Genomic DNA, 25438 nt, shown 5'->3' with positions numbered 1-25438 from the left:
CAAAGCTCTTGTCCAATTCCAACCCAACAGATTACCATGTTGTTATCTAAAACGGTCTACAAAGATACCACCAGCCAGCTTCTACTTGGAAGTCTAATTTAATGTGCCAGTAAAGTATAAAAATTGGATTCAATAAAAGGGCACCTCAGTTCAACAAATAAAATGTTCACAAACAAGATTACAATAAAGCAAAGGCATCCAGCAAATTTGTTTTTGCAATATAGGCTTATATTGAAGGGGCTCTGACGTTCAAACCGCACTTGCAGGATATGAGCTATTTTCAGGCTCTGCTCAGACTGGTCCTTGGCTGGTACCAGACCTGGTAAGCTTCTAAAGATGCTACAGTGGGGTAAGGCAACTGGTTGCTGGCTGGAAAATGTGTGAACATAGCTGTGGGGGGTCCAAAATACACCCAGAGGGAGGAAGTCTTGAATGCAGCCTTACACTCATGCTGACCCTCTCGGCGCTTTGTCACACATAGTAGACAGCTCTTATAGCCGTCTTTCGGCTCATAATTCTGTTAGCCAGAGAGCTCGCTCGTGATGCAGAATGACAGAATGTGCTTTGGCTTGGGAATGTGTGCTAAAACTGAAGTATTATGAATTGTGACTTAGGCGAGAGCATGACTGCACCGCATTCATGCGGATTTGGCTGTACATAAAGCAGCACACTGTGTGACCACTGCTACAAATCTTCCCTGCAGTGTGGTGGGGTGACACCCACAGACACCAGCGTGGGGCCTCCTCTGGGCAAATGATAAGAGCCCCCGTGGATAACACTGGAGTTCCAGCATATGGTTTATGACTCTAATCAAGCCATCCATTAGCTGCTGAAAGGAGTTACAGATGAGTCCCAGTAATGAAATATATGCTCAGGAAGAAAGATATCTTGTAACAAAAATACATAGCTAACAAACCAGCTCCAACTCTGTAATGGTAGTTAACACTGTGGCTCCTGAGCCTCGAGCATTTTAAGGAAAACAGCTTAACTGTGGCTGCAAATGGGCCTCAAGTTATGTTATATTGTGGAAAGAATAGTTCCCATTGTTTTTGTCTTTAATTATGGTGTTATTTTCCCAGTACTGACTCAGTGTCTTGAATCTAAAATTCTTTATCAAAGGCGCAATTACTCAAGTTGTTCTGAGAAAGCAGAACGTTTATAATGACCAGTTGATTTAGATTAGTTGATCAGTTAATATGTCAAATTTGGGTAAAATAGAATGGTTATGGGCTTTTATGTCGTTTTACAAAAGCTGTATCATGTGGTTCCCCCTCAAACTAAAGACATTCAAAGCAGCAGTGAATTGGATTTTAACAGGGAAGTGCTGTGAATCAGTGGCAGCATTGCAGCTAACTACTCTATCTGTAGAAGACAGCAGTCAGAGTGCTCTCAGTTAGGAGAATCAGAGACAGAATTAGATTCAGAAAAAAGTGACAATCCAGATGATAGCATTAGCTCAAACCTGTTACATTTGTGAGGTTTGAATTGTTTTAGATGGCAAAAAATTGCTCCTCTCACAGCCCCCTTTTAAGTAGCATCTAGCGTAGCTCGCCTGAAAGGAAACTTTCTGACTCTCCAAAATTGAGAGTGCTCTGAATACTGTAGGTAAGACACTGATAACTCATAACTTCTACACACAACTTCAATTCAGAAAAGGCAGGTATATCCCTTTAGACACGACTCAATCGTATATCCATCTACAGTCCAAAGACATGCCGGTCAGATGAAAGCCCGCTGCAAGTTAAAGCTGGGTAGAACGTGGTGAGAGTGTTCGGATGGTACTTTTGGAAAACTCTCAACAAGGGTAATGACAGAGGAAAAACACTTCATCCTTGAATTTACAATATTTAAATATGCCTTTTGCCAGCCATTGAAAAATGAAAAAGAAAAAAAAATGCCTGTATATTCATCACTGTTGTGATGGTCTTATCCTTATCAGACAAATTTCACTGATCTTTTAGGCGTTCCTTGCCTGATATTGCATCACATTGTAAGCTCAAAAGGTAAATAGTGCATTCATTCTATCTCTCCACCCAATAGCTGTCTGAGTCCTCCGGAGCCCCCTCAGAAAAACTCTAAGCGAGGTTTCAGCCAGCGAGTAGCTGAGTGTATAAGCCTCTCGCTTGTCTAGCTCTTGTTGTTTGCTTTCCTTTACCCAGGCAGTCCACAAAAATATTCTTGAATGAGATAAGATCACACAGACAAACTCTGGTGTAATAATAAGCAGCTGCTCCTTAAGTGATTTCAGAGGCAGTGTTTAAAAAGCTCATGACAACAGAGAAGTAATATCAAGCTCCAGGCACCTTTGGAAAGCAAGAGCACTCGGCAGCTTTGTGAACAGCAGTGGAGAAATCCACAGCGTCGTGTACCCACTGTGTACTTGAGCCCTTTGGGTACCCGTTGCCTGTACCGGCTCAGAAAGCGCTAACTTCTGAACCAATAAAATATCCGTTTATGAAGAGTGGTCATGAAATGCTTTGTCAAAATGACACATGGAGCGCAGCTGACAAAGAGGGTCAAATGGGAAACTGGATTAGAGAGCAAAGACTGAAGCAGCTATCACATCAAAGTAGGTCTCGCTCTGAGATCTGATGCTATGTGACAATACAAGATGTTGTTCTAACAGCAGTGTGTATGGCAAGGGATTCAAATCAACGTGTGGTTAAGATGGCAGAGTCTTTTTTTCAAACCAGAGAACAAGATGTTTTTCTCTGCCAATTATCTCAGTTATGAAAATAGGGTGAAATGACTGTGGATTCTTTAAGGTTTTTCCTCTTATGTGGGGAGATTTGATAAACTTGAATTTGAGGATGAAGATGGGCATGCAGAAAACATGTGTTTTGTGTGGGGGGTATCTGGTCGATACCAGAAGGTTGCTAAAAGAGACTGGTGTAAAAATCAATAAGACATTAATTTTCATTAGTTTGCAGAAATATAGTAGGGTATGCCTGATTGTTAACCCTTGATTGGTCTTGGTAAGTGTTGAAAAGTCTCTCCACTGCAAAAGAATCCAATGAATCAGATTTAGTCTCAGTTTTGTGTTTGTTCTATTAAAAAATCTGGAACAAGGTACTTGTAAAATGCAGCTAATCTTCATAAGCTACTAATAAAAACAAATGTGTGCATTCTGCAGTAAGAGCAAACAATTTGGAGGTATTTAAAAATCCTCAACAACTAGCTTATCATGGGCATAAAGAAGTGCTGCCCCCCACAGAAAAGCTGATGGGTTAAAAAGACCTCAAACTCTGTAACATAATTCAAGGCAGCATATCAGGCATATATTGCTAGACTTTTTTATACTTTGTAAAATTTTAGCATTTCATTTTAAAGCATGATAATGACCTATAAAGTTATAAATAAAAACGTATAATGATAGCACACAATATGACGTGTGGCTTGTTATCTGGAATTCACAATTTCTAGCTAATTTCTGAACAAAACCAGGTGATTCCTGCACATAGGCTTGATGGTGGCTAATTTTCCACCATCAAGCTAATGACACATAGTGTGTTCAGGGAATGAAGCTGCGGAAGATGGTATACGTTAACTGTCACACCTCCGGCTCTAAGTCCAAGCTGACACTTGGCAGTTTTGGCACTGAACACAGAAAAATTAACACAACCGAAGTACCTGACTTCGAAAGAGCATGCGAAACGTCAAATATTCTTTTGTGATCAATTACTTCAATTTCATTTAAGATTTTATAATTGTGAAACCGTACTCTTCTGAAGGAAAAAAATATACACACTTAATCAACATGATGCCAATGAATTCTGCGCTAGACTGATGCAGAATCCAAACTTAAAGGGGAAGTCTTTTGTTTTTTTTTTTTAAACCTGGACCTTATTTCTGGCATAGAATAAGTTCATCTACTGACCGATAACAGTTTGGTGAAAGTCGCCGTCCTTCGGATGCTATTTAGATTACTCGAGATCCGCGTACATCCATATAACGGGAGTGAGGAGGGCATTGACAATACAGCCTCTAAATAAGGCCTTATCTGTCTTTATTTCACCAATACTTTAAGACGAATGAATGAATGAAAGCGCACTATTGCACTGTTTGCTCAGAGCTGCCGTGTTGTTGTTATTGGGGGCTTACCGGGCGGGGGGCCATGTTGCACAAAACTAGCAGTAGCAAACTCCGTGTAAAGATAGCCGACCGCCACAGAGCACGGAGTGAATGAGCATCAACGTATTTTAGGCCAGAAATAAGGTCCAGGTTTAAATAAAACGAACTTCCCCTTTAACTTGGTAAAAAAAGAAGATACCAGACATTGACCTTTTAGATTCTGGGGTACTGAATTCAAAGTCTTCTATGAGAACAGTCCGAAACTGGCAACTGCAGCTTTAACATGTTTTTCATTGTCATAACAAAATGGAGCCAGCAGTATTTGCATTTGCAGAGACTGGTTAAGCAAAATGTATCGTAGTTCTTTTCTCTTCCTGCAGTTGCTACACGTTGATATTATTCGGCCTAAAGGTTCGGACACCCTCCTCTGGGTATTCACTTTTGTGCTTCTGTCAGGAGTTTGGCTCAGGGAACTAAAAAGCTTCAGGTTTCTCTCTGTTTTCATATGAAACACTCAGCCAACACCTCAGGCACTGTGTAAACCTATAAAGTCTCTCTACGTCTCTCAGAGCATTTTCCATGTTCACATCAGGTTATGAGATCAGGCGGCTACATGAGGAGGAGAAAGGTAGACTTCTTTAATTGTATTTGAGTGCTAGTCTTAAACGGGAATTGTTGAAAACATTTTGACTTGTCATTGTTCTTGTTTGGAGTTTTTATTAACAGTAAAACCAAATTCAGATCGTGTCAGACCAAAAGGGCGGTCTCTCAAGAGTCCAAGATCACTGCAGTCCATAAAATGTGTTACAAAGAGGAGAACATTAGCAAAAAATCTGATATGGTTTAATCTGAGAAACAAAGAAGCAAATTAAAGTAAGCCAAATAGATTTGATTAAAAATTGGCCTCCTTCATTTATACACTACCAATTGAAAGCATAAATGCTGCTCTTAATGATTTGTTCAGCTTGGTGCTGCACGATATGGACACTTCAGTTGTGGCTTGCTTTCTTTTCGAATGAAAAACATTGCTTTGAAGACATTAAAAAAAGGGATGATTTATCTATGTTGCATATAATGTAACACTGGCGCATCTTGGTTCCATCACCCGGATTTCATGGCTTCAGACTCAAGCTCATGCACAGGATGTTTAGTAATTCGGGTGGGGGGGGTGTGAAAGGAAAAAAATAAAGAGAAGCAACAGGCTCATCATAGCAAGAGTTCAATATTAATTCCCGAGGGACTAGAGCATTCACCTGTGTGAACAGACAAGATGTTCAAACTGTGAGGTATGTGTGTCTCCACTGGATAACTGCCAATAAATCTTGGGCTGTGGGAAAAAGGGAAGTTGAAGCATTGTGTCTGTGTGGCTGGGATGGCGGGGGGAGAAAGTCTGAGGGATAAAGGTGGAGTGTGATGGAGTGTGGGTGAGTTAACCCAGGGAAGCTCTTACTGGAACACATGTTGACTTCTGGGCTGCGCATGCCATAGTACCCGGCTGGACAGTCGTGAAGACACTCCCCGTACTGCCTCATCCTCTCCCTCCGCAGGAACAGGAAGAGTTTGGGTTGGCAATTTACACAGCCATTATCCCTGGAGCACACAGAGCAGCCTTTACAGATGGGGTATGCTCCATAGCTAGCTGCAAGACAGAGAAAAAAAGGTGATTCATTACATGGAATCAAACTGAAAATGCGCCAAAGTGAGGGTATCCTTCGATGGAAAAATATTCACTGGTGACACTCACAACTTTTAGCTTAATTCATGAAATAATGTCTACATGCAGAGCAATATTCAGACTAGTTACTTTAATGTCATTAAGACATTAATCTTGCAGAGCGGATATTCCATTCATATTCCCAGTTACATGTTACAAAGCATCGTACGATTAATGACTCATGCCCGCATCCCGTTCACCTATATAGTTGCAATGTTTGCTCCCATCCGAAGTCTTAATTTCATCCATAACTCCCAAACCACAGGGCATTGGCCAACACAGTTTTTTCCCTCACCACAAAAGTGTGTGAAAAAGTGTGTTACCGTAGCCTTTTTGTTCTGTACTAAACTCAGCCTGAGCCCGTTATGCCGGATCTTGACACGGTAACAAGCAACCCAGTCCATCAAAACAAGGCCAAAACAAGAGCTGTAAAGCAGCAATGTGTGTTGCAAGATGCCATGAAATCTTTAGCAGGATTAAAGAGCCAAAATTAAGGTGTGTCGATGAGGCAGCTAATATACTTCACATAGCTTTGTTAGATTATTATAAAAAAAAAAACTGTTTTCATGGCAGTGGCTGGGTTTCCATTTGTTATCGAAGCAAATCTAAAATGATCTTTCGAAAACCCGCAAAAAAAAGACACGAGAATCAGGCACATTTCCATCGACTGGTTTCAAGCAAACAAACTAAGCTGTGTAGTGTTGCCAGAAAGTGGCGGTATAGTCTTTGCTGCTAGTGGTTGTAATTCAGTAGAAAAATAGTTGTCCTAAATGGAAACAAACCTCAAAAAAAAAAAAAGAAAAGAAAAGACAACTGCAGTGGACACTCATCAACAGGGAGAAATCTCCTCTTCAGGAGATACTTTCATCTCTGGAAGGTCATCTAATATCTGCGAAAACGCCAGTCAGACACATGAGTTTACTGTTTGAACGCTTAGACCAGAAACATCTGGGTGTCACGTCATTTCAGTCTTTACCAAATCTGGCACAACTGACAAAGTTGTTTCCATCCTGTCCTTCTTTGAAACAAGCAAACAAACAAAAAAAAAAAGAGTAAAAACATTTGTTTTTTTTCATCAGTGGACATTTTCTTACATCTTCTAAATGCAAATCAAAAACGTTCATAGAAACTCAGATATTCTCTTATTCAGAGCACAACCTTAATTGGGTTAATATCAGAATATAACTGCATGTAAGCACAGCCATTATATTCATCACGAGAAAGCAGTCAGACCATGATGAACGTAAAAGAAATCAATGATTCTCAAAAAGGGTGTGAGTATCAATGTCCCTTATTAATCTTTAACTTAAATATCTGAATTGCTGTCAGTGCCCTCTTGTTTTTTAAACACGAGGTCAGTGCTGCTGCAGACACACGGGAGAATGCATCTACTGTACTATGGTTGTTCAGATGAATTCATCACTAAGAGAACGGCAAAGTTCTTTTAGGTTTATGCGCCATTACTCATCTCTGGTTGACCCTAACCTTACCCGATGACAAAGACAGGGAGAACTTGAGGCAACGTTTAACTGTGGGAGGGCTGGCCAGTATAATACAACCCAAATTTAAGAACAAAACCATGATAGATATATCAGTAGGATATTCTTTATCCCATCGTAAATATGTCCAACGGTACAATTTGTCATTCATGCAAACTCTGGTTCCCCTCTCAACATTAAAATGATGATTGGTTATAGATGTGAATATTTCATTAATTCTGGTCAGGGCTGGCCTCTTAAACGATTGTGTTGAGACAGCTGATGAAAGCCCCCACAACCGCAGTGGCTCTGGCCGAGGCTCGAGTTGCCTGCGGAAGACAAAGGAGCCAGTAAAAAGACGGTCCATTCCACAATAAGTGACTTTCACTGTAAACTCCTTAGCATCCCATTTAAAGGAAAATGTCCTTGGGCGAATCCAAACGATCGGCGCTTGAGTTGATCCGAGCCAAGTTTTGAATATCACAAACAGGGAACGAGTAACTGCCCTGCTCATACTAAGGGACCTACCACGATACTAAACCCCTTGCAGCAAGCTACACAAAGCCTAAGAGAGGGAGATGAGCATATCTGCGTTACTGCCCATAGATCCACATATTAGGTTACTCTGAACACATTCCCAAAGGCAAAAGTGAATGCTAAGTGGGCCTAGTGCAAGCATCAGTTAGTAATCAGGTGAAAATCAGTCAGCGGATTTCAGAGCTTCCTCGGCCTCATCTTTATTTTTTTTTCTTTTGTTGGAGTGCCTGGAGACAGTCTTTAGAGAAGTATGCCAGCGTGGCCAAACTGCATTCATCCTACTGAAGCCAGAGTGGATGGAAGGAAGATTAAGGGCTGATCAGAAGGTGTCTCTGACGGTCTTTAGGGATGAGGTCTACAGCGACACTCAATGAATCACAGCAACACCGCGATGTGCACTCCAAGTCGATTCATCACACAGTCGAGTGATGGTTCATCTCCAGTCTGCACTCACTCAGTAAGACGTGAAGGAGGAATGGAAACCCCAAATTATAACTAGTTTTGCCCCTCCAACTCACAAATGGAAAATTGTGTCTCACGATGAACTGTCAATCCAGTGCGTATGACATTATTGTTTCTGATTTCAGTTTTGCTGATACATGTTTTGTCTCAATTAAATGCAGCATCCTTAGAGTCAGCTACTAATGTGCAGGTGCTGTGGTGTCTAGCTCTTGCACTTGCATTAAAAGCTGCCATCAGGTAACTACCACTATCAACATTTGCTACATTTTTCTCATATCTAATTCTTTCAATCCTTGCATCTTGTAAAATTAAGGTGCACCACAAGACTTAACCTCATTCCTCACCATATAACCATATATTTCTGTATGATACGCAGCCTATATGTGTTTACAACAAACTGACAGTCACGTTAACTTGGTCACATCTACTGCAGCTGCGCTCGCCAAACTTGAACACCACACTGACAGAAAGGGAAAGCCAACTTGGCAAAAGCAAACAACTGTGAGGCTGGAAAGCTTCTTTCTCCAGACCATTTTCACTGGGTTTGATTCTGTCACTATTTACAGTGTTCTAACAATACTATCCTAACAAGAACGACAGAAAGTACTTTATGGGCATGTGGTCATTAGATCACTGGCCAGTCAATCAACAGGGAAATTACAGTCATTGAAAAGCCTCTTCATAAGTCTGGCTCAAAGACCCCGCTCATTTTTTGTTGTCAAACATTTGTTTTGGTGGTTGCTAATCTTGCAATCCACGCTGATTGTGGACAACATAACCATACGACGTCTGAGTGAGGCATATTCCACATCCTGGAATTATCGTATCACTGAGGAAAAAAAAAAATGGCAGCTCACGGTAGAGAAAAACTCTTGCTGCTGATCTTGGGAGATTAGCTTTTGTGTGTGTCTGTGGAAAGGTTTGGAGGTTCAGGCCACAGGTATGTCAGGAAAAAGACCACAATTCACAGTGTCTGGAGCTACGCGGTCCAACTCCCATCCCACACTACCGGCATAATGTCTAGCGCACTTTACATCAATCTGTTGACTGCCAGCAGGTTTCAGCCATTCTCAAGGAAAAAAAAGAAAAAAAGAGAAAAAGAAAATCAAACAAAGAGGTGCAGAAGTCTTTTTATCGCTGTTGCATCTAAATCTAATTTGGCGAGAACATGAAGCGGTATGGTCAGTGTGTTGTGGAATGAAGTCAGCGTTGTCGATGAGGCCTTTGTTTTGAATACTCTAGCTCGTCTAATCCAATGCATATGAATTCAAACTGTGTTTTGACCCGGCCCACAATGGCTTTTTTTTTTTTTTTTGTTACAGTAACAGATCATGAAATGTTTTCAGTCAAACGCTTTGAATCCAAAGTGAGTCAGACATGTTGAAGACACAGAAAGTATAGAAAGTAGTCATTTTAAGATTAGGATCCCAGGTTTAACATCAAGACAGAAGAGGAGCACACTGCATTAAAAGTGGCCCTCCTTGCACTCTCTGTGTAGATAAAGTCATGTCGTTTACAGTTTCAACCACAAAGTGCACATTACATGAAAGAAAACAAATCCACAGTTCCCACTTCTGAACGCTCCCTCTGAGCCTCAAGTATTGTATTTACAAAAAGCCAGAGTCCATATGGACATCACTGAGGAAGCCTACACAGAACTTCTTAACACAAAGACTTAATAAGTGCCTCAATGTGTCATGTCTACAAGGCAAATCTGCTGCTGATGTAGAGGAACCACATGAAGGACCCCTCTCACATCCTCTTCCTCAGCCATCAGTAAAACAATGACAGCGGTGATTCCAAATGAAGTGAAATAACACTTTGATAATTTGCATCTACAAAAGGAGGTTTACATTATGTATACGTTTAAAAGAATAATTTAGCATTTTGGAAACATGGATGTGTGAATATGAAGCACCTGCCAGTTAAATTACTTTAACACGGAATGGTAGTTTGTCTACTTTAGCACAAAAGTATAAATACATCAAAGAGTAAATAAAAAGATGTAAAGCTACCAAATTTCTACTGCTTTTATATAGATGTGACTTGTTTACTGGGGAATTTTATAGGCACTCACTGGGATATTTAGCCAAAATTGGGCAGAGCCAGGCTAACTTATGTTAGTGTACGTCAACCCGCAGCTAACTCTATTTCCATATTTATACTACAGATGAAAGACTGCCAGCAAAGTCTTCATTAAACATTTGAAAAGTTGATTTAAAAGAATCCAAGATAAATCATTTTTTCGTCGTCTCTGGAACTTCCGTTTTGAATTGTAAGGGATTAAATATTCAGCTTCATGGGCTCAAAAGCAAGCCTTGTGTCAGCTTGTTTAGTTTCTTAGAGTCACTTGATCTGATGCCGCTGTCCCAACAGATGGCTGCAAAGTAGATGGCACTCTCCACCGCAGGCTCATACAGTACTGGGTCTTGAAAGATGTTCACTTGTTTACTGAGATGCACCAGGAACAGTGTCTCCCTAACTTTTATGATGTGGGTTGTTAGGGCAACTGGTCTGTAGCCATTGAGAGCAGATGGATGAGAAATATTTTAGGTACCAGAACATGATAAAATGTCTTCCACAACATTGGTACTTCCTTCTGAGTAAGGTTCTGCGCAGACCACCAGGACACTGCTGCCGACACCATCTGGATTTACAGCCTTGTTCTGATTCAGTCTCTGCCAATGCTTTACCTGACTGCTGGGGACACAGGCGGGAGAGGGAGGCAGAGGTCTCCGTGTGACCTAATGTTAGTGAGACTGTATTAAATCCCTTACTGAGAAGCAGGATGTAACTGGAGAGGTGTGACAGGGAGGCTGTGGGTCCAGGGAGAGTGTGAGGAAAATGACAGTCATTGTTCTAAACTTAACCTATTGAAAACATGTTCAGTTCATCAGTCTGATTCCCCTTCCTTACTAAGCCAAAGCGATTGTTTTCTTCCCTTACCATACATCCCCCATATTGTTACCTTAAAGTTTGTTTTCCAGCCTTTTTCTGTATACCTCTTTGCTCTCTCTTGTTTTCTTTTTCAACCGTTTCTGTACATTATCTTTGTTCAATGGTAAATGGACTGCACTTATATTGTGTTTTTCTGGTCTAGTTAACTACCTAAAGCACTTTTACACTACAAGCCACATTCACCCATTCACACCCACACTCATACAGCACGTCTTAGTCTATACAGTGGAACAGGCTGCAGAGGGCTTTTTTCCAATATGGGGTTCAGTGTCTGGCCCGAGGACACTTCGACATGTGGTTGACAAGGTGAGAATCAGACCACCAACTGTCTGATTGGCAGACAACTGCTCTCTCTCTTCCAATACCTCTGACTTTTCTTCTACCACTATTTTTGATGTCTCTCAGTGGGGTTACATGGCACTGAAAGGATCAGATTATTGGCTAAATTACAATAAGACTGAGTTGCTCCTTGTTTGTCCAAGGGTAATTATCCTTGGATATATGGCGGTGAATGAATCCAATCATTGGCACAAAGCATGTCATACTCCGATACGATAGGTGGCACTGTAGCCATTTCAACTAATAGTTGAAACTAATTGAGTTGAACTAATGGAGCCACTTCCGGTTGACCGCTTCACCACCACCAACAACAACAACAACAAACTCAGGTATTCCAGAAAATGGCGAACGAAGAGCAAGATGAAGCTACATCCCTCTATATTTTGTTTGTGATGAGCTGCTTATTGCACAAACGCGATGCACAACGGAGCATTCTCCATCACGTTGTTTGTTTCTTTCCGACGGCGTCGACAACAACAGTAATATCGTCTCTTCCGACTTCCGGTTCACGACCCCAAGAAAAAATCTTGAGCATGCGCAGAATGCAAAGTCTAATTCACCACGTGCTTCACCTTCTACAAGCACGTTTAATTTGACTTTCAACCGAGTTATCTCGGGGTCTTAATCCGATCGCGAGTAATCCGATCCGATCCAATTTCTTGTCCGATTAAGATGTCTACATGAATATAATAACTCAGTTTTATTGTAATTTAGCCAATAATCCAATCCCTTTTAGTGCCATGTAACCCCACTGTCTGTCTCCCATATAGTTGATAAAAGACGAGTAAAGAGGTGTTGATGTCTAGAATATGCTCCTGTGGACACGTCTTGACGAAACATTTAATACTGCTTTCTCACTGTTCCTGTCCTCAGGTGTCGTCCGTTGGTTGGGCATTTTATTCGCAATTGATTTCACGTTCCCCATGTAGATCAAGGGAAGAGATGGTTTACACCTTCTCCGCCTCTTTCTCCATCTTGCTCCTGCCCAGCATCCCCAACTTTTCCTCTTTAACTTATTGGGGATTTGTTTAGTTTTTCTTTCGTTCTTTTTTTTTTACATTAGTTGGCTAAATCAGCTGCTGCTGTTTGTAAACAACTCTTGTATTGGCATGATAACTCATCATAACAGGTAATAAAAAGTATGAGGAGAAATCATTGAAGCAGCACAGAAAATCTCTCAAAAATCAATGTTTTGAGGATGGGGGAAAAAGCTCAGTATTTTCTACTGAATTTTAAATAATAATAATAAAAAATACACAAAGCATGATGGAAGCTGCTGCAACTCCCTGCTATTATGGTGTGGGACATTCTAACACTTTAGCATCTAACGAATAAAAACAAAATCTAAAATTAGGCCATAAAATCTCTTCTTAATTGGCCTTCTTCAGACATTCTTTGATAAGAATCTATGCTCCCCTGACAACTTTTTCTTCTTCCATTTGAGCACAAAAGCCAGAGTCTCAGCTTGAGGAATGATGGTATGTTTAGATCACGGCAGCTTTCATTCTACAGCGGTATGTAATGCTTTGAATGAAGCTTGGGAGCATTTAGGGTTGCAGTGAGATCAAGCAGAAACCCAAACTGTCTCAGGTATGATATGGTGATTCTAAAGCATGCGTGACAGATTGCACTCTGAGATTTTGACACGCTTCACAAACATACAGGGTTCCATCCACAACCGGCAAACCTCCTGCCTTTTACTCACTGACCGTTACCCATAAAATCATTCACGGTGACCCATTCCAACTTTCTGCAACCCGAAACCCTAACAAGACAAATTGCACATAATTTTGTGTTTCTTTTAGAGTCCTGAACTTAACATTGAGAACAAGAAGACATTCTTGCATAGGGTGTCACTGATGTGGTTGGTTGGCCGACCTTAACAAAAACCCTTCAGAGACTCCGCTTCTGAAAATCATTTTCAGCCTTTTAAATTCAATTATGGAGCTAAAAAAAAAAAAAAAAAAGATCAAAAGTACTGCTTTCACGTAGAAATGACAATTTACTTTAAATTTAATTTTCACATTTTATTTACGTTATATGCAGATGTATGACTTTCTTGGTCTTTAAAATGCTGGCTACAAACCTTTTTCAGTCGTTTTTTTCTGTACAATCATACCCCAACAGCACTACTACCATTAGTATAAAAAAGAAACACAGTTGGCTTTTTTACCCATAGAAAACAGAAAAAAAAAGAGTCCAATTTGTGACTGAAAATCTGTCAAATTTTAAGCATTAAATGCAAAACATCAACTTATTGTTATTTTTGATGATAGTGGCTAATATAAGACATTGGGCCCAGAGGTATAGAACAGGGACTCATTGGGTAATTGTTTTGATTAGACTCCAGTCTATTTCCTCAGTTGTTATATTAAATCAGTACTAAATAAAAATTATACCAAGGGGTTGCAAAGAGTGTATCCAGATTAATTGCTAAGAGGACTTAATGGGAGCAGCCTTGAACCAATTTCATAATTCACCAGCAATTTTCAAACTCAGCTAATGGAAGAAACAAGCTTATAATAAGAAACAACTGTTCCTATTCTCACAGTTCTCTGCCACTCTCCAATTACCGCTGGTATCCAAATCTAATAACACAGACAATGAATGCAACTATCCAGCAGGCATGCTGTCCATTGTTTTTTTTGTTTTTTTTTAAAGGCAGAAAAAGGCTCTTACAGTATAGCACATTGAAAAAAGTTTTGAATAATCAAGTGACAAAACAAATAACCCTTTCTCCTCATCCACTGCATCTATATTATCCATAATAGTCATATGGTGAGGAGGCAGACATGGAGAGGTTCAGGTTTTGGAGGTCAAGATGACTTGGGCTCTCATGTGGAAAGCCTCACATTCAGCAACAGAATTATATGCTTTCCTTGTGGCACTGAGACATATATTGTTTATTGTCCAGCTCACTTGTTCCTCTTAAGTGATGGTGTAAGCTTACTCCTGCTCCACTTAAATGGAAAAAAGAGAAAGCTTGGGAGAGGGAAAGGGCAGATACAGGACAGCGCAAAGCTGCACCAAAACAGCTGCTTTCTGGGTCTCTTCAAACCACCAAACAATCCAGGCTTGCACTCTGAAGCTGTGACACATTGAGCACTCTCCCCCAGAGTTCACCAGTCCTTCTAAATTCTCAACAATGTTAAAGCTTGTTAAAAGCTGGTACATGGAAAATTACATTTGAGTGCCTACTTTTCAGGCCCATGACTTTATTTGTCATAGATCTGAAAGTCTCACTTAGCTGAAAAAATGTGGAGAAAAAGCAGAAGATGTTGAGGAAAGGGGCACATGTATGTTCAGATACAGTAGAAAATATGATGGACGAGCCTCAGACTATTTTCCAGCTGGAAATAGTCAAATATTGGGATTTTTTTTCCTGCAGTTTATGTTAACGGATCAAACAATAAGCACATGTTTATAATCAAGGGCAGTCCTGCTCCCTATAATGACTTTGCAGCATGAGACTGAGCAAACACATTTACTGTCAGACATATAAGCTCAGCCAAAGGCTCCCTGCGACAGACATCTACCAGTCCAGACTGGAAACACAGGGAATTGAACCATCACTTGAAAGGATGGTGGTTTAGAATGGGTAAAACAGGCCGCCATGGTTCACTCAGGCTACTGGAAAACTGGGAAAGGGGTGGCTTTTTGTTGCACAATAAAACAATAAGTAATTTGGCGTGACTCAAAAAGGTTAAGCAACGGTCACATGCGGGTGAGAAAACTAGATTTGGCTCATTAGTCGGCCACGGAACATTTGTACGAGTTAAATGTCATGGAATCGGTTACTGACATTTTTAGCAGTTTCGCAGATTTTTGTATTTGTTGACAAAGTTAAATTAGAAGTTTGAAAGCATCTCTCACATCTGTAGAGGAAATGTTAGGTGTACTAACATCCACTCCAACTGTTGCCTGGGAATTGCCACCAACCAGCCAAATGATGCCAAAATTATCTCTTTTACATGTTTCTGTATTAATTATATATAACTAAACAAGATATGATATGTTAAATGAGCTATAATGGTGTGAGTTGTTTCTAATCATAATGGAAAGCTAAACCATTTTGCTGCTAGATCTGGCTATATTTTTACCTAACAGAAATGACAGTGGTCTTTTAGACATTTAGATGTTGTTTTTCCATTTAAAAAATACCTTTGTGTTTTAAACTTGCTTCTACACGATTCTACATCTTATTCATCTCATTCAGATGGACTGAAAAAAGTGACTTTTTGGTGAAGTAAACTCTATTAGAGTAACTGTCATAATTTCTACCTTGTATTTTTAAGATTCAGTAAGAACTAGAGCTTCTTAAGTAAAATTAAACATTTTATTAACGTAATACATGAATTATGGGGGAAGAGTAAGTTTTACTTAGGTTTCCTCATACAATTTAAATGTTTAATAGTTGTATGTACATAAACCTAGAAATACTACATAAACTTGACTCTGAAAGTGTATTGTTAAAATCTACTAAGTTACTTCATAACAGCAAATACTACAGATGTATAAAATATACTTAAAATTTTGAGTAAAATGATGTTCCTGCCTATGAAAAACAAGTAGACTTTACTTAATTTGTTAAATAAATATAACTTAAAACTTTGATGTAATTAAGTAAATGTTACTTAATCACTTCAAAACTTTTTTATGGTAAGTAAAATTTACTTGATACTGGCAAGTGAGTGTTACTTGATATTGCAGCATTAAATATTACTTAAATCATTTGAGTGCAAATACTTACAAAGGGTTTTTTAAGTAAATCTTATGAGTTGTTTTTTTCATTGTGTGTCAATTTGCAAATTAGCCCACTGTTCAACTCGACCACGTTAGCAAGCAACTAATAAAATGTCGGTAACGTAATAATCAGAGTAAATGTCTTCTTCGGTAATGGTTAGGGTGACACTTCATGGTAAAAATATGACACTAATGAAAAAGTAATATTCTAACACATAGGCTACTTTCTTTTAGCATTTACATACCGGCTCACCCAAGTTTGAGTAAGCTATTCCAAAGAGTTCTGAAAATCGTCGTTCTGTCCGCTGCTCTGGTCGGATAAAGACATTGACAGTTTACAGAGTTATCTGGAAAAACACTCAGCATCTTTAACCTGTCTGTCCAGCTGAAGTCGACCTGGCACGGCACACTTTCCATGTCTACAAGACCCCTGGTAAGTTCACTTTTATATTAATTCCTTTATGATGGATTATGACTTAAGTCCCATGTCATGGGTCAAATCACACATCTGGAATCCCTGATGTAAAGGAGAGACCATGGAAATCCTGTTTGGAAATTCTTAATAAAAAGTTGACCCAGCTGACCTGATCTCATTTAGAAAGCTGCCGCGTTTTAATCCTTTCTGCCACACTGATGGACACTCATTAAACCCTTGATCCTTAACGGCCAAGTGACTGCAATGGAAAGCTCCATCATCGTGAAAGAAGGAAAAAACAGTGACCTTGATGTGGTGGTCAAGCAAGCCTTTTAATTTTGTAATGAGGCTCCATAAAGTCTTTTATAGCTCAGTCGAGCTTTGAAAACAACGGAATCTGTGTTCGCAGTCATTTAAACAATGTACTCAAAACAATACGAACCTATAATAAGGTTAAACTGTCATAAACCTAAAGATTTATGACGATTTAATAAATATCTGTTGTGGATGTTGTATTTATAGGTCCATTTTATTGTTGGTGGTATATTTTATACATTCATTGCACAGCTTTCATGTGGTTTCAACAGAAAAAACTGTGTCAATTGTAGAAGCATCTCAAATTGAACGGGAACTTCTATTCGTGAGACAGCCATTATATATACTGAAAGGCTTAAAACTAACATGTTTCTCATGTATTTTATGAAAAATCACGCTGGCACTTCCTGCTGCTGAGTGGCGCTGGTCACCACTCGGCATCTGCCTTTTACTCTTGGTCGCAGCACTGGCTTTATGGTTGGTCAGCGCAGGTGCAAAAGGTCTTACGGCACTTAAGTGTGGAATCGCCACAGGAGTTTATCTATGACTCACGAGGATGGACTTTATCGCTCTCTACAGGCACCAGAAGATGAACATGTGGTTCATGTTTCTTGCCAGCTCTTCTTCACATCCATCTTAATTCACTGCTTCAGAGAAGACGCTCAGTGTTCTTGTGAAATCCCCCTGGATTTTCAACCAGTTCTCTGCACTCACACCGAGCTGACGGTGTTACTAAATGCAAGATCTAAGATGTATATCCAACACGAAACTAGCAGACTATTATAAATTATGCAATTTGACTTTGTAGATTTAGCTGATGTGAAAAAAAATGTTCTCAGGTAACAAATGTAATTGGATGGTGGAAAGTGACTTTTGAAAAAAAGACCTGGATAGATAATGGCTCAAATTTGTGGCCAAAGACACTGAACTTTAGCTGCATTACCGCATGGAGTATGATAAATCATGTTATAGCTTTTATTCGTGAGAGTCTAAAGGTGGAGCACACCACATTTGGAAATGATTAGTTCAACTGTCTGAGAAGTGGTTCCAAGATTCCATAGTTTCCGTAACTTTTTTGGTGATAATTAATATTATTGGAGAAATTCAGACTTCTAGTGAATTCTTAATGAAAGCACATGCAAATAATGGAGTTTATTTGAACGAGGAGAAAGAAGTTTTCTACACTGACAAGGAATCGAAATGCAAGATTTACAGTAAATATTATAACAGGGGGGAGAAAAAAAAGTTCTTTTACACAAGAAAAAAGAAACACAAACAATAAGTGAAGTGCACAAAGTAAAGAGTCTGCCGCTAAAGGAAAACAACCGAGCAGAAAGGGGGTATTTCAATATTTACACTCCTTCAAATTCACTCAAGCTGTGGGAGAAATGTGTTTTGCCGTCCGAAGGGAGGGAAGGAATAGCTAAGAGGAAAAAGGTGGAGTGGCTTCTATTAGCCCACATGTTGGTAATTTATCACACATAAACCTCACACCTAATTTTCACACCTGTAGCTCAACGTGCAGTGAGTCTAGTAATTCACTCACCCGCTCAGTCATGCACTTGCACAAACACGTGTGGGTTTTTTTCCTTCGGGGCGGGAGGGGGGCTACGCCCCAGCTGAGGATCAGTCAAATCGGCGGGCATGCCTGGCATATTTGCACCCCATGTAGCATTGCTACATCTTTCCCACCCGATCCCGTGTTAATCCCCGCCTCCCCATTTGTCATCACCTTGACTAAACTCATCTCCACTTCCAGCTCACAAATATGAAAAACAAAGGAGCTAGACGTAGGTTTTTCCATACTTGCCTGGAAGCAAAAACCTATCCGGAGATCCAGATGGGAGATCCAGAACTTTGGAGATTAATTTTTTTCTGAAATTCAAATTCAAATTCAAACTTTAAGAGAACTTATGAGACATCGTTCTGACACTCCTTATTACTATCTATGCTGCCAACAGAAAGAAAAAAGCTGGATCACTGAATTGTGAGCTGATGAAAAAAAAAAAGAAGAAGTTTTCAAAAACAATAAAAATGCCATTTGTAAAAGGAATGAAGAGAGAAATGCAGGGAATGCGGAGTCAGAGACAAACATTTTTTTTTTGCTGCTGTAGTCTGGGATGGTACTCTATCCTCAATAGTTATTAGCAAGGTATTAGCACCCTTGAAATTCTTAGATATTTAAGAAAGTTACTGTAATTACTTATTCAGTCCAGCCGATAATGATGGATAAAGAATTCAGATTAGAGGAGGTGTTGGTTTTGAGACTCTACAGCTCACCTATACACCTCACAATTATCCTCAAGGATTTTCTTTAAAGAATATACATACATCCCATGTCCCGATTGTTCAAAATCCTAAAGATCTTATACTAAATACTTTTGTAAGTCATTACAAACACAAGTTTATGCTTTCTGAGTCACATCAACTGCTAAGTTTTCACTTGGTTCGGCTGAAATTTGTGCTAAATATCCACTGACTCAACATAAAATATTTGGCCAGAAGACAATTCCTGAATGGGTTACAGTAATCAGATTAATAACGATATATAATTTCTGAACTGAACTACAAATCTATCCCTCTGAATTCAATATTTCATTTAGCTTTCACTTTTTTTAAACCAAGTTTACTTCTGTGTAGTACTAATGTAGACGATATAATCCGCACATATCTGTAATTACTCTGGTCCTCATGGGTGTTCCTGTCCTTTCTTACTATTCATTACAAAAAACTTGTACAAGCCTAAATAGTAGCATAACCCCATTATTTATTTCATATTTATTGTTCTCACAGCGTGCTGGACTGTTTAAATGTAGATGTTATAATAATCTGCTTACTTTATAATGATCCATGATAAGAACCGGGGTCACCAATCTAACTTCTCTCTAAATGTCACCAATCAGGAATTCAGGGGGTTGGTGCCTTTGTGATTGCAAACATGTGGGTCCTTGACATTAATCTAAACATCATTATCATCCAACACAACTATCCTGTCATCTTTGAATTGATATGAACAGTGATTGTGTTTTTTTTGTGTTTTACTTAACAAATTAGATGAGTTTGTTCAACTTTTTTGACAATTCACTCAATTTATTAGTGATAACAGGATCTTGTACTATTTACCCGTACATTTATATGTCATTTAAAGATGACTAGTTTGGAATTACCTTGTAATGTTAGTATACTGCTGACTACATAATCCTCAAGCTCTCAAGATTCTTTTCACTGTCTTTTATGGCAATAATTTCATAGAATTAGTGTTTTAAATATGTATTAAGTACACGCTCAAGCAAGGCTTGATTATTGATTTTTGATCCATTTTTATCACCAAGGAACAAAGTCTCTTAAATCCGGATTGGTGCCATTTTTATCTTTTAATCTTTATGTACAAGATAAAATTAAGTAAATTTCAGATAAAGGAAAAAGCTATATCAGTAAAATATACTTTAAGCTTCAAATTACAAATGATGTAATCATGGATTATGATGTTATTACTGGTACATAAATGCATTGGAAGTGAATAGTGTTAGAACTAAATCTAACTGCTGAAGACAATAGAATATACCACATTTCCCAATGAGCTGAAGCGAAGTTGTGGGCAAAAACTGTGTTTCACATTTGAGACGTTTGAGACGGCTAATTGCACCAGTTTTTCATGATTTTGCAGCGGGGAGAAAAATATGCATTGTTCTGATTAAGCATAAGTATTTGGTAGCTGGCAGGAACAAAAGGATGCAACCGAAGCATAGTTAGATTTCTCTGAATGAGATGAAGAGAAGCATGTGGGCTTATAAAGTGAAGACTAAACGTAAAGTAGAAGAAAAACAAGAATTGGATGGCATCCTTTTCTTTTTTTGTTTTTAATTAACTTTTCTCACCTGATATCCATCAACCTGAACATTTGTTGCCAAGTTCTGCCTCATTAACCCTTTAACACACAAAAAAACCTCACACCCCTTACTGACCCACTGAGACCAAAAGGGAGATCTGTGGTGATCACCAGGGTCAAAAGTGGAGCGCACCACAGGGGACGGACCTCTCACTTTCAATTCTGGAGCTTGAAATTGAAAAAAAACACCCTGAAACATCAAAGCCTTACTCTCCAAAAAAATACCCGGCTGGATCCAATATTGACACGAGCTCATTAATGAGGAAATAAAACACCTTTGCTTGTTTCGTTGCCTAACTGAAGTCTGTTTCCCTGGAAATATTTTCTAACACCATCATTTGATCATTCGAACATGATTTTGGAGGCTGCCACCAGCCTTTACATAGCAATGTTGCCTTTAAATGTGCCCATGTTTTGGTTAATAACTTATGTGCAGGAGCACATAAACGAAAACATTTCTTCTGAGGTATTTCCGCAAGCCTATGATAACACTTAGCTGAGACGTAGTGGTATCCAGCTTCCTTTGGCTGTAGCAGGTGCCTGGGTTACATCTGGCATCGTGCTCCCACATCACAGAACTGCACGTGAATGGCTGGCACTGCCCCAGCTTTTTAAGAGTAGAACGGTTGTAAAATATAAAGGGTAAGTATATTTTAGGCTGACATGATGTGGAATTGCAACTACTTTTCCTGTGGTCATGAACCACAGCATGAAAATATAAAGCATTTATGAGTAACTATACGTATAGAAAAGAGGCTTCCGAAGTCCTTCAGATGGGACTACAAGAATGACCAGAACATCATTATTATTTCTTTGATTTTTTCCCTCTTTTTTTTTTTTTTTAAATCTGACAATTTCTGCAGAACCTGCTTCAGTTAAAATAAGTCTACTGACCCGAAATATGACCGATCAATCCATTATACTGAGTCCCATTGATTCGTTTCATGGATCTGGGCAACTCCTTTATTGATAACTTGGGTGGGCTGGTGTTGGATGTCCATGAAAAGTGAGCTACTGATGAAGGTGTTAGATGTTACAATAAAACTTGCAGTTTGCATCCAAAACATCTGGGTGGCATAAGGTCAACAGGAGTATCATTACAATGGAGGCAATAGAGTCAGATGCATGGAGCCATATCTGTCTTGTACATACACGCCGCAGAGTTTGCTGCTACGAATGAGCGTCAAATCGGGTTGCCATGTCTTGGATGCTGTTACAGCAATGATCCAAGGTGCTGGATGTGCCAATAACTCAACAATAGGAGGTGTTTCTTCTTGCGTAGTTAGAAAAAAAGAAGTCTTAAAAGAACAATCTGGCCTTACAACAAAATAACACTGATATTTTGTCAGCTCTTTAAAAAATATACTGCTTTGGCTGCTTACAAGCGTGCATAAACCCATGCTCGTTGCTGATGCTAACCAGCCCCATACTGTCAGTTACACTTCACTAGTGTTCATTACAGCACTAAGGCAGTGCCATCTCTAAAGCCATTAGCTAGTAAACATGTAAACTACATGTGACCTCTGTCTACAGATACCTATTAGTTATGAATCTTGCCGGTGACAGCTGTTTACAGAGCTAAGGCCGCTGTGAGACCTGGCCCCAGTCCAAATAAAATAATATCCAGTTAAGGAGAAGTCAGCCAAGTTGTAACACAAGAGTGTAACCAGAGGAGAAAAAAGAGCAGAGGAATCTGAGAAATGTTAATGGAGTTCTTTGTCTTTATACTTTTCTGCCTTGCATTTGTCTTGGCCACAGTCTTGTTTCATTACCCTAAAAAAGATTAGTGAGAAACGCTAATGGGGGAAAAAAAAAATTGAAGGTAGTCACCGCCGTTGACGCGCTCTTTGACGAAGCACCACATGAAAACGTACTGCGTTTAAATCATAACATAGCTTGCAAGTTTCTCCCACAAATTTACTCTCTCGTTTTCCCAAACGTGTGTGGGGAACTCCGAAGCGTGTGTGACGTGCAGGCAGAAGAAATTAAAAAAAATATACATGGGTTTTTGTAAGCGCAGACAACAACAAGTAAAAAGACCACAACCACAGTACATTAAAACAATCCAATGTCCTAAAGTGAACAGAGCCTGCATCAATGGCGAAAGTTCTTGGTATAAAAGAGAAAACTGTGTTTCACTCAGTGTGCACATTTGATTTGTTTCAAAAGGACGCTTTTAGCGTGCGGTCCTCCACCAAAGTCAATGATCTATCTTGCCGATTTAAATAGAGTGGCCTGTTCCCACACAAAAATGTAAGTGTTTCTTTCTTTGCAAATGCTGCTGATGCCTTTAGGCTGTCATAAAATTCAACTATGTAGTTTTTTGCAAAATCTCGCTAATGGACAAACAAAAAGGCAAGACTTAGAGCCACTTCCACACATGAACACCAGAGATGTTCGGCAGGATGTCCAGGCCATGACGGGCCACTCTTTCTCCCTTAATTGCTGCTCACACAAGCGTTTCACAGCAGGAGATTTTTTTTTTTTTGCAGGAGAAGCGCTCTCACAGCTGGGGATGCCAGGGAGAGGTTGCAGACGATTGTCTGCATAGAGCCCAGATAAGGCAAAATGGCAGGCAGAAAAGTAAACACTGGAAATATTTACAACATGTCGAAAATAGAAAGAGAGGCTCCCTGATGATCATTGATGACCAAAGCAGAAAACTGGTCGGCAGAAGGCAAAATAAAACAAAAAGTCTCACCGGCACACATGCTCACTCATCTTGTCCAATAGGAGCAAATGCTCTGGAAAATTTGCTGCCACGTTCATATATCTCTCACCCGCTGACGTTCTTGAGATTTGTACAAGATTAGGTGGAAAGTCCAGAGCAAATGTTGCGAACAATGGCTCTGTACTGAGGCAGAACCTTTATTCTTACAGTATGATCAATCAGTTGCTAGTCAGCTAGCAAGAAGTTGTTCAAAGACCAACACAGTGACCACCCAGCTCATCAAGATGAGAAAAAATAAAATTGTGTGAAAACTAAAAAACTATTATTTTTGGCTTGATGCAAAATGTTACGCACTTTAACTTTCATTGCGCGATTGATCAACAATCTTATTTTTAGGATACCAGACAGATGCATGGCCCATTTAATCACTCCTTTATTTATCACTGCATTCTCTTTGCTTTCCTCCTCACTATGTTTCCCCCCTCTTCTCTCTCCCATCTCCTCCCTTCACAGAAGGAGTCAGAGGGACAATGAGCTAAGCATCAAGGCCCAGTAATGACTCCCAGCCTTGTTGATGATTAAAAACACACCGGGTGCTTCTGCACTCTGCAGGAAGCCATGAGGCCATTGCCTCCTTATAGGACAACGCCTGAGAGCAGAGTAACCAAAAGGTACCCAGTATAAGCCTTACATAACAGTCATGTGAAAAAGAAAGCACACCATCTTTTAATTCTAAGCTTTTACGTCTCAGGAGACTATAAAAAGGCAGAAGCACTGTGTGAAAACTAAGCAGACCCTTACTGTTTCCGTAGGAATCAAGAGGGGGTAGTAGCAGCCATGTGTTGCTAATCAAATGTACTTAATTCATTAATTATTCATCAGCAAGTGTGTGCACCTCCATGAAAGCAAAAGTTTGGGAAGTTAGCTGGTCTGGAGCATTTAGGGAATGTTTAACACAATGCTAAGGAGGAAAGACATCAGCACTGATCTTAGAGAAGCAGTTGTTTCTGCCCATCAACCTGGGAACAATTATAAGGCCACTTCCAAACCACTTCGAGTCCATCATTCTACATTTGAAAAAAAATATTCACGAGTGGAAAATATTCAAGATAGCTACCAATCTTCCAGGGAGTGGAAGCCCCACCGAGTTCACCTCAAAGTTAGGCTGTGCAATACTCAGAGAAAATGCAAAAACCCCAATAACTAAATCTCAGACTCTTCGGGCCTCAATTAGCATTTTGAGTATCAAAGTTCATGCGAGCATTATTAGAAATAGACTGGAAAATACGGTCTGTTTTGGAGGAGTTAAAAGGAGAAAGGCTTTTCTCTTTTGAAAAGAGCGTGGCAGCGTGGCTTAGTTTAACAAAGTTCCATCTGAACGAACCACAAGACTTCTGGAACAATGTCCTTTGGCGGGACCAAAGTGGGGATGTTTGGTCATATTGCACAGCACCACATTTGGAGAATACCAAACACACCATATCACCACAAACACCTCATACCAACTGTCAAACATAATGATTGAGGGGTGATGATTTGGGCTTATTTTGCACCCTTGCAGTCAGCGGGTCAACCATGAACTCCTCTGCACACCAAAGTATTCTAGAGTCAAATGTGAGGCCATCTGTAAGACTGTTAAAGTTTGGTCGAATGTGGATCACGCTACGGTACAACGATCTCAAGCACACCAGCAAGTCTACAACAGAATGGCTGAAAAAGAAAAGAATCAAGGTGTCGCAATGACCCATTCAAAGTCCAAACCTGGTGCTGTCTAAATGCTGTCTAGGACGTTGTGAGGACCAGAAGATTTCTGATGTCCTGATATGTAAAACCTTAGAACTGAATA

At 39.7% G+C, this 25438-nt stretch overlaps 1 protein-coding gene across 1 annotated transcript in view; it reads right to left on the bottom strand.

Moving 5' to 3' along the window:
* Positions 1-25438, bottom strand: part of rspo2 (R-spondin 2) — a 62676-nt gene that overhangs the window by 27594 nt on the left and 9644 nt on the right. Inside the window, exon 2 of the mRNA XM_075466569.1 lies at positions 5522-5710. Within this exon, the coding sequence (XP_075322684.1) occupies positions 5522-5710 (189 nt within the window). The remainder of the gene's footprint in view (positions 1-5521; positions 5711-25438) is intronic.

This window comes from Odontesthes bonariensis, chromosome 5 (genome assembly GCF_027942865.1).
Source record: "Odontesthes bonariensis isolate fOdoBon6 chromosome 5, fOdoBon6.hap1, whole genome shotgun sequence".
Classification (NCBI taxonomy): domain Eukaryota; kingdom Metazoa; phylum Chordata; class Actinopteri; order Atheriniformes; family Atherinopsidae; genus Odontesthes; species Odontesthes bonariensis.
Note: the sequence above shows the minus strand (reverse complement) of the source record. Positions and strands in the feature narration are given on the sequence as shown.